This window comes from Carya illinoinensis, chromosome 14 (genome assembly GCF_018687715.1).
Source record: "Carya illinoinensis cultivar Pawnee chromosome 14, C.illinoinensisPawnee_v1, whole genome shotgun sequence".
Taxonomy (NCBI): domain Eukaryota; kingdom Viridiplantae; phylum Streptophyta; class Magnoliopsida; order Fagales; family Juglandaceae; genus Carya; species Carya illinoinensis.
In genome coordinates this window covers 29,055,004-29,065,242 of record NC_056765.1, presented here as the reverse complement: position 1 = coordinate 29,065,242, position 10,239 = coordinate 29,055,004, and the positions used below count along the sequence as shown (strand labels likewise).

Here is a 10,239-nt window from a genome sequence, read left to right as displayed (position 1 = left end):
CATTATCGATTTTCATATTTTAAAAATTAAAATACTATTTTAAGAGAAATGCTAATGTGCCAACTGATGCACGCGCGGTACCACTCAAGTATATTGTTTGGGAAAAAAATATTTAGTAATTAAATAACTGATTTTAAATATATTGATATATATATATATATATTTTATTTAATAATTAAGAAAGTGATTAAAAAATATTAAAAAAATATAAAAAATAATAACATTGGACAGTATGCTCAGCGGTAAGCCACCCCTATTTTAAATACACGATGCCAATAAAAAAGTATAACTTAATCGATAAGAAAAACATAAATGCCATTAATAAGGCTAGAGGGGCTTGCTCTACTTGATCTAGAAGTTTCGTGATCAAGTAGAGTACTGTGTTGATTAGAAAAAAAAAAAGGAAAAGAAAAAGAGTACTCATGTGTTGACTCAATCAAATCCAAATCTCAAAGATCTCAATTTAATGAAATTGGCGACTGGTATTCGAAACACCACTACCTCATCATTAATTTTCATGCCTTTCACCCTTTATAACTTGGCATTCTCATGATTAAAAAAAAAAAAAAAACTTTAGTAGTCACTTCTAGGCATTATTAAAAGTAGGGCTGATCATTTATTTATTTACATTTTTTTAATTTTTTTTATAGTATTTAAGTTGAGTTGGGGCTTATTAGAAAGCACAAATATTCCCGAAAATAGTCCATAATGATTATGGATTTGAAAAAGCAAGACTTGAGCATGTTAATCATTTGGGTAATGGTGCTGCCCATCAATTGGCTAGATATGCAAAGGAGGTTGATGACATTGTGATGTGATGAGATTCATGTTCTTCTTGTGTAAGTCAAGCTATTTTGCTTGATAAAAATTCTATTTGTAAGGACTTTTTGATGTGAATGAATGATTGACTTGTTATAAAAAAGAAAATAAAAAAAAAAATAAAAAAAAAGGCTATAATATTGATTGTTCACACAAAAGGCAGATAAATTTGGAAACAAATGAAATTGTGGATTGCGTGGGGAAATTATGTTATCTAGTTTTTTGTTCAGCTGTACATACTGGAAGGTTTAAATGCTATTCTCCTCAAAAGTCTTAAATTTTGTTGTCACTTATTCAAATAAACTAAGATACCCCTTTGAAGTTCATTGCCTTGGACATTTTATTTAAGGAAAAAATCACAACAATAGATTATGCATGTAATAATTTTAACAAAATCCAACTGATGCTCTCATATCGTAGGGACACATTTGATGTCGATTCTCACCCCCAAACCGATTGTCCTAGTTGCCAACTATTCTTGAGCTAAGCCGAGAGAGAAGAAATCGCACAATCCTAGGACAAGGAAAGAAATAAGGAAAAAAAATGGAGAGAAAGAAAGAGATAGAGAAAACAGAGAGAAAGGGAGTGTTAGGTTAGCCTAGAGGGAAGGGAGAAAGCGAAAGAAAGAGAAATGGAGTGTTGGGAGCAGATTCACATGAGAAGGTAGATTTCTTGCAGTTGGATATAATTATTTTAGAATAAACTATATGTATGTGGTTTGTGAACAGTGTCACGCCAAATATAACTTTTCCTTCTGATTCACTGTAGCTCAAAGGTTTACATAATTCCTTTTAGCTAATCCAATGCAACAGTTTTAACAAAAAAAAAAAGGCATTTTTTTTTTAATTTATTGGCATTTGCCTAGCTCTAAGCAATTGCCAAATGCAATTGAGTCCTTCTACACAACCTCCAAAACCAGCTTACATGTAATTTGTTTTTGTTTTTTAAATGAAACATGTGTTTTAGAATAGCTCATTTGTAAATCCAAAATTTTGCCCTCCCCCAGCTCGGTTCTCCTTCCGCACGTCTTCGTCACACAACTCGCATTCTTGCTTCTCACCGCTCGTCTTCTACTTCGCCATTGTCTAGGGTCACCAACAAGGGTAAGAACTTGAAAGAAAGTTTTTTTTTTTTCTCCATTTCGTTTTCCAGTATCACTCCATTTATAGCATGAATCATCATGTGTGCTTTTGTGTTTCTTGGATTTGTGGTTTTGTGTTTGTTGGATATGTGTTTTTTGGATTATGATTTTGGGTATTTTCTCATTCGAGAATGGCATAAACCTTTTCCTTCGTTTTTTTTTTCTTTTCTTGATCTGTCAAAAAATTTTGTGGCTTTTGCATGAAGATACTTAAACTAAGCAGTATCTAAGAATGCTTTTCAACTTTTCTTCCCCTTGAAAATTAGTTCAACACCGAAACGTTTATATGGGTTAGTTAGTTTTTCTTGTATGAGATTGTGCTTTGTGATGGAACTGTATCAAACTGAAATTCGTTCTTATGCACACACTATAGAGATTGGGCATAAAGCAAGGAAAGAGAGAAACCCATAAATCAGTGCATCTGCCCTTTTTACATATGCATATATATACACACCTAAGTAGTATCTCTAATATTGTTGTTGATGATGGTGATATGCTAAGATATTATCTACAAATTTCCTTGATTGTAGGTATGATTGTTGGCTGTAAGCAGCTAGAGGATTTTTCTTCCTTCATTTGTGCTTCTAAACCTTTTTGTATGTAAAAACATAAAAGCAATTAGAGATTAGTTTGACTAAAACTTCAATGAATTTAAACCTATAGAATTATGGGATTGAAGATCTAAAAGATGGATAATCTCCAACCTAGCATAATAAAAAAACTTGTTGGCCATATTCATGATGTCAATTACATGCCATGACCAGAAGGATACTTGAAAATAATCACAACAATAAGCTTAAGAACTTAACTAGGTTCACAACAATGAAATTGTGGTGGTGTGTTGGCAATACCTGGACATTTGGAGGAAACATTTTTCAGAGAAGCCACGTTCAGGGGGGCATTGTGTGATTGAGATCTAATTTGAGCCTTTTATTGAGAGTGAGACATGCATGCTTGGTTTTGGCCTTTTATACTCTTTTACATTTTAGTTGGTTTGGTTGTGATCATGTTGTAGTGGCATGATAAATGTTATGGGTATGTTGAGGGATTGCTTATGCTGATATTAATTTTTGGCATGGTTGCTGATATTAATTGTTTTTCTCAAAACTTAGTTGAAATAGTGTGATGGGCGAAGAAGAAGATGGAAGGACACCTAGTTTTCTACATCAATTTTATCAACTCAGGTGTGATACACATTGGTAATTATTTGAAAATGTCGTAGTGTCCGATATTGCAGCATTTAAGTAATGCATTATTTATTTCTACATTATAGGGATATTATAGTCTTGTAAATCCATACTACCCGACTGAAAATAGTCAACTGCTTATTTTACCATAATAAGGAGGAATGTGAAGTTAAATACATGTGTACCCTGTTTGAGATGAGGGTGATTATCTGTAAGTACGCATTTAAAGCCTGTCAGATGAAGAATATTCATGTAATACCAAAGAAATATATCTTGGATCAATGAAGAAATGACTTAAAAGAGGAGATACACACTAGTCAAGAGTAGTTATGATGACTTGTGGGTCAATACAGATGCACAACAGTATGATCTTGTGGTTAAAAGATGTCTGACACTGGCGATACGTGTGATGACCATGTCAATGTATTCTTGTCTTGCACCTTTTGAATGAGTTTGAGCACAAGTTTGCAAGATTGTAGCTGGAGTCCAGTTCAACCAAGGTGAAAGAGAACTTGGTCATTGACAAGGGTAAGAAAATATTAGGTCCCCAATTATTCAAGGGAAAGGGAGACCACCAACAAAAAGAAAGGTCCTAATGGTGGAGAAGGCTAGAACGAAGAGAAAGAAGAAACATGTAGTATGTTTTGGACGAGTAATTGTATAAATATTGGATTGCGTGCATATTCATTTCTAATAGATGTTAATTTTTGTTTTGTCAATTTAAACTTACAAGAAAATATTTGATGATGAATCATAATATAGTGAACTCCGAGAATCACAACTTGGTGCTAGTGTTGATGAGGTTGTTATCCCAACCTAGTCATGTAATACTGTCACACAGCCAATGCTATCAAACATGACAAGGTGTGAAGTTATTGTCCCCATCCCCTTTTCACATTTATAAATCTTCTTGAAATTTTCCATTTTTAAAGTCTTTGTTTTAATTTTCTATTTTTAGTATCTTCAAGATATGTTGTGCTTGCTCCATGGGACTTAGTGTAAATCAGTCCCTGAGTTTGAGCAAAAATTGGCCTACTAATTGTGTATGTAAATGGGTAATCTCAGCCTACTAATCGACTATGTGAGTTTAGGTTTTAGCTAGTTTTCTACCTATAACTGGTTGTTAATGTTATCAGAAACACAACCTTTGTGAATTTACATAGTTGTTAATGTTATGTATTAAATGGTCAACATTTAATTTTAGTGAGATGTAAATGCTTGTGTTGTATTGTATTATACATGATAAAGAGTTTCTCTAGCATTATGCATAGTGGGTTACCATGTGTTTGACACTACCTATCGCCTGACGGGTAGATACTGAATTGCTTCTTTGAGTTTTAAAGATGATTATTCGAAGGGACTTGTAGGGATCTCTTGTGAGGGGGATCTTGAGTAAGGGGGGCTGGGGTGAGGGGGATCCATTGAGGGGTGCTAGGGTGAGGGAGAAGAGTCTTAGGGGTGCCGGGGGTGAGGGAGAAGAATCGTGACGTGGGTGGGCAAATTGGGTTTGCCACATCAAGTGTGTGTTGTGCGGCGAACCAACTGGAGGTTGAGCAGATTTTCTCAATGCAATTTTTAGTAAATGTGGGAACCCCATACGACTCTATAAATTAATAAAATCCATGTAGTTACTCAAGTACACAACAAACATAATGATGAGTACTCCAATAATATTGAACAAAAACATGTAATTAATAGTCTTGATACTATACTATTTGATCTGGTTGCAGGACAACGTGTTCAATCACATGTACAAATGTTGAATGATTCGGGCAAAGACTTGGATGTCTCAATCCATTGCAAGTCTACAGATAATTATCTTGGCGCCCATGTAATTAGTCATCCAAAGGGTTTTTATGAGTTCAAATTCCATCCAAACTTTTGGGAAAGAACATTGTTCTAGTACTGCAGCTTTCAGTGGCTTGGAGCATATACCACTAGTTTGAAATTTATAACTTTTCCAAGGACCATTCTTATAACACCTAGACCCAGCATAAAGCCGAAACCCAAGCCCTAGAACTATTCATTTATTAAGGTTAATATTTTTGGGAAGCTCATTTGAGATTTAATGGATAATTTTGAATAGGCCACGGGCCCAAAATTTGTTATGGTGAAATATGGATTTTTTTATATTAGGCCTAGATTAGATTTAAGGGGCTACTTTCAATAAACCCACAAGCTATTATTTTTGAAATTGGTTAGGAGATTTCTAATTAGGTTAAAGCCCCTTAGTTATTTATGGAACAAGTGGGCCCAGGAATTTTGATAAAGCCCAAAACTACTAATTGAACAAGTTGAGCCCATTTTAGAATTAGAGATCGGCCATTTGGAATTGTTAAGTGACCTAGCCATAAAATTGAGCCTAGCTGGCTTGTGTGTGTGTGTATGTGTGTGTTTAGAGACTAACTTAAGACCCAAAACCCATGAAATAGGCCCAACCCGTGTGCATGTTTTTTGACTTGTGAAACCCTAGATTCAGACTTGCATGTATAGAAGTTATCCTCTTTCACAGAGGACATCATCTTCAGTCTAAAACTAGGGCTACTGTTCTAGGTATTTTCCCTCATGTCCATCGATTTTTTTTCCCACTACCATGCGCCACCAGAGAAGGTTAAGTAAGACCCCTTCAATTTGCACGTTCACGTCCATGCACTGTAAAACCAAGTGGAGACAATGTGCCCACTATAAGAAAAAATAGGTATTTGCGGCTAAATTTATTTCCAATGATTAAGGAAATAAATGTTGAACCAGAGAAGGTTAAGGAAGACCCCTTCAATTTGTGTGTTCACGTCCCATGCACTGTGGAACCAAGTGGAGACAATGTGCCCACTATAAGAAAAAATGGGCATTTGCGGTTAAATTTATTTCTAGTAATTGAAATTTAGCCGTAAAAACTGATTTTTACTATAGTGGGTTTTTCTTTTCGGGGAAAGAGGAAGAACGCCACAAATTCAACCTTTTATGGAAAATTTTTGTGGCCACAACAAAGCTTGTTGGGAATTGGGTGGAAATAATGAATTTTCTAGCAAGAATAAGTTAGCTAGCGTTTTACAGCGACACATGACCACCACTAAAACGTTTTCGTGCAGAGGTACCTTTTGCGGCGACTATTGTTGCTGCCAAAGTCACAATTTTAAAATTCCACCTTTTATTTCTTCCTCCCACATCCCGATAGTGTTTTCTCTGTTCATCTCTCTCTCTCTCTCTCTCTCTCTCTCTCTCTCTCTCTCACGCTGTGCCCTACCACCCCTTCCCACGTTGTGTTGCTGCCGCACCATCATCATTGGCACCTCCCTAGCCAGTGAGTCTCTCTCTCTCTCTCTCTCTCTCTCTCTCTCTCTCTCTCTCTCCCCACACTGTCTCTTTGCTCTCTCTCCATCCTTTTCTCGCACTCTCCCTCTCTTGATTCCTCTCCTTGGTCCCTCCATCTCTTTCACTCACTGTTTCTTTGTCCAAGGCCCTCGTGTTTTTCTACAAATCTAGACCGGCTAGGGTTTCTTTTATTGTTGTTCACTAGTAGATGATCAATGTATTTTTCTAATTTGCGATATATTTGCAGGCATTTAATTGGCTTTGTTTTGTTCTTGGGCTTGACTGTGGTGAATTTGATGGAAGTGCCTCAGGTTGTAGATCTACTTGGCTTCTTTACCAAGTTGGTTGAAAATACTTCTGATCGAGTTTGGGAAAATTTTTTGAGGTAAAATTGAGATCAATTTTGCTTTTGTTTTGGTTTCTTTTTGAATAAGAAACCCTCACATATGCTGACAAACTAATAGGTTGATGACAGAACAATCAGCTTTTAAAATAATCTCATGCACTGTGATGCCACTCTATTAATTAATATCATATATGTGTACATATATTATGTATATGCACACACACTTACTTTGGCGCTAGACAATTGTGAGTACAGTTCGGCGAGTAAATTTTCGCTAGAAATAAGTTATCTCGGCGATTTATAGGTTTTTTGCAGCTACTTTTAATCCCCGAAAAAAGGCAAATCTCTTGTAGTGGCCGCACCATACACATCTCCTCCGACCAGCCCCCCCTCACGACCAGCAAGCCGAACGTAACAACCTAATGTAGAGTAGCCTCTCCACATGTAGCAAACCACCACCATCGTCTACCAACGGCAAGTGGCAGCCACTGCAAACTCCAGTTCACACCGAGCATGTTGCCTTCCATGTTCAAGTTCCACCACCTCCCTGCAAAAACCAAAGGCAATCACCACGCCCATGACAAACCAAAAAGCCTGCATGCCCAACCACCATTGAGGGAAGCCTAAAATTAGTTCAATCACCACGGGCAGCAAGAGATTAATGTGAACGCAGCCCGACACATCCCTATTTCATACAAATTGCTTGCAATTTTTTTGGCAAATTTATTACATTCATAGAAGAAATTATGAAAGCAAGAGAGGGAAAAAAAATAACCATATTAAAACAAAGGATTGTACAGAAAACTTAACTAATCTAAAAGACATGATCAGGCATAAGGTCGAAGGTTGTGCGCATAACAAACCCAAAGCCAAGTAGAAGGTTTCGCATTCTCTGGAGGTTTTGCATTCGGCCAAGTAGAAGGTTTAGAGTGCTAGAGAGATACGCGAGGTGGATCCTATAATATTAATTATATCTTTTTCTCGTACATTGGACTCTAACTAAATTTGCATAGAAACTCTCAAGGAGTCTAACAACTTGTCAAGGAAGTTACAATGGAACAAGTCATTTAAATGCAGATTCATGGCAACAGTGGTCGATCTTTAACTTTGCAGGCAGCTTTCCCAACTGGTGGAATTTGCCAACACAAAATAATTGAAAACAAACTGGAATGTACGTGTAGCTAGCAAAGATGATCATATGCTACGTATAAGTTTTAGGTGTGTAAGTACTCTCCTATAGGTCCTTTGTAAAAAGTGGAGCCTCCTAAAAAAAAAAACTATTATTTTTATATTTTTTCATGTTAGAGTCCATTTTTTACAATGTAACCGCACAAAATTTTTATAGTACTAATCGAGGCCTATACAAAACATTGATCAACAAATAAAGATATATAATATATGCTATTGCCAAAAATAGGCCATTAATGTTGTATCATGTATGTTTGTCAAAATAAAAAAATCTATTCATCATTTGTTCTTCATCATCCTCTTATCATCTCATTATGTGGCATTAGATGATAGGTTCACAAATAAAATATAATAAATAATTTTCAATCATCTAATGACATATCATGAGATAATGAGTAGCATTACTCTTTTTTTCTTTTTATTTTGATCTCCTCTTGAAAAGTACGGTGCTAGCTTATGATAAGCTACGTATACCCGTCCATATATGTTAAATTGTTAAACCTGGATGGATGAATATTTAGTATAACCTAAATCCGAGCTTTTAATTTAAATAAATAGAGACACACTGATATATATATATATATATATATATATTTTTATATATATTGGTAATTACTTTCTTTTCTTAATTCATATAGCTGTTTAGTTAGTAAGAATATCCTGATATTATATCAATTAAGTAACTCAATAAGTACTGAGAAATATTTTCTAATCAAACTTTGATGGCATTTGCAAGGCTGCCAGGGCATTTATAAGTAATTAATTACCAATAATATTGAATTTATATATGTATATAATACGTACAGATCATCTTTTACCCACGATACAGGCATAATCTAATATGGAATTTTGTATATACTAATACATTCCATGAACGATCGATATTACCAAAATAATGCAACTAATTTGTGTACTGCAAAATCACATACTATACGTGGATGGAGGATGCGCATGCATGCATGCAGCCTTAGAAATTATATAAAAAACCCATGCATGTATGCTAAGATCGAAGTTGAGATAGATCTAAGTTTTCACCAGTACCAAAGTACGTATAACCTACCTCCATATATATCAAAACCTTGCTTGCAAACAAATTATATATCATGAAGTACTACATGATGATATCATCATCATCATCAAAAGCTCTTCATGTTCTGCTTCTGATTAATCTGCTGCAGCTTGTGTTCTTTGTAACTACATTTGATATGGTTGCAGGACATGACCGAGTGCATGTGAGAATCTCTAATGAATTGGATTTGGGAATTGATCTTCAACTTCATTGCAAATCTCGGGATGACGATCTTGGCGAGCATCTACTGCACTACAACGATAGCTACTACGAATTCAGCTTTAGGCCTACATATTTTGGTTCCACACTGTTCTATTGCAGTTTTAGTTGGAATACCGATGGGTGTGCTAAAAAGTATTGGTTCGACATCTACGACTATCATAGAGAGGAGACTAGTTGCACTGAATGTTATTGGAAAGCTCGTCTAATTGATATATGTATGCTCAACCATGATGATAATCAGTATGATATTTGCTATAGCTGGCATTATTGACGATCGATTGTGATCGATTAATGGCGATTTTGAAGATCATGACATGTCACATGGTTTCCCTTTTTTTCTCCTTATAAAAACACAGTAAGAGACAGATCACTCGTATGCAGTGTCTGTGATCTGCTCTTGTTCTTAAGACTATCATGATATATGAGTAGTCATGCAATAATATTATATTGTAGTACTCAATCTTATTTTTGTCATTGATCTTTTGAGTCGCCATAAGCTTATTCTTGAGGAATTAATTAAGCCAAATTCAAATAAAATAGGTTCATTGTGTCAAGTCCATATATTGTGAATTCTTTTTATCCAAGCATACCGGCCCCTAGTGTTATTCCGCGAATGATTTTCCAGCTCATGCTCATAAAGATTTCAATTGTCAATTATATATTAAATATGGACTCTCTCTTTTAGAGCCTTCGAGATAAAGGACATTAAATCGGCCAAAAATTAGGATGAAAAAAATGCATATTATTATTATTAGAAAATTCTATGTGCAAATTGGTGGATAGACCACGTCATGAACTAGTAAAGTGCTTACTTACATGATATAATTAATTTGATTTAAAAGAGAAATTTTAAAATTTGAATCTTAATTAAAAATCAATTTTTTTTTTTTTTCATTCAAGTGATGTGACTTGTGTATGTGCTTTGTATACATCGGCTTGAGAATAGCATAACTCT

General features: G+C 35.2%; 1 protein-coding gene across 1 annotated transcript; it reads left to right on the top strand.

The window, feature by feature from the left end:
* Positions 1–9,022: 9,022 nt before the first annotated feature.
* Positions 9,023–9,838, top strand: LOC122294905 (S-protein homolog 3-like). The gene has a single exon (XM_043103895.1). The coding sequence runs from the start codon at positions 9,097–9,099 to the stop codon at positions 9,553–9,555; it is 459 nt and encodes a 152-aa protein (XP_042959829.1). The 5' UTR covers positions 9,023–9,096; the 3' UTR covers positions 9,556–9,838.
* Positions 9,839–10,239: the final 401 nt, after the last annotated feature.

Excerpts from the sequence above, each read along its gene's own strand:
- LOC122294905 (XM_043103895.1), top strand. The coding sequence starts at position 9,097 with ATGAAGTACTACATGATGATATCATCATCATCATCAAAAGCTCTTCAT.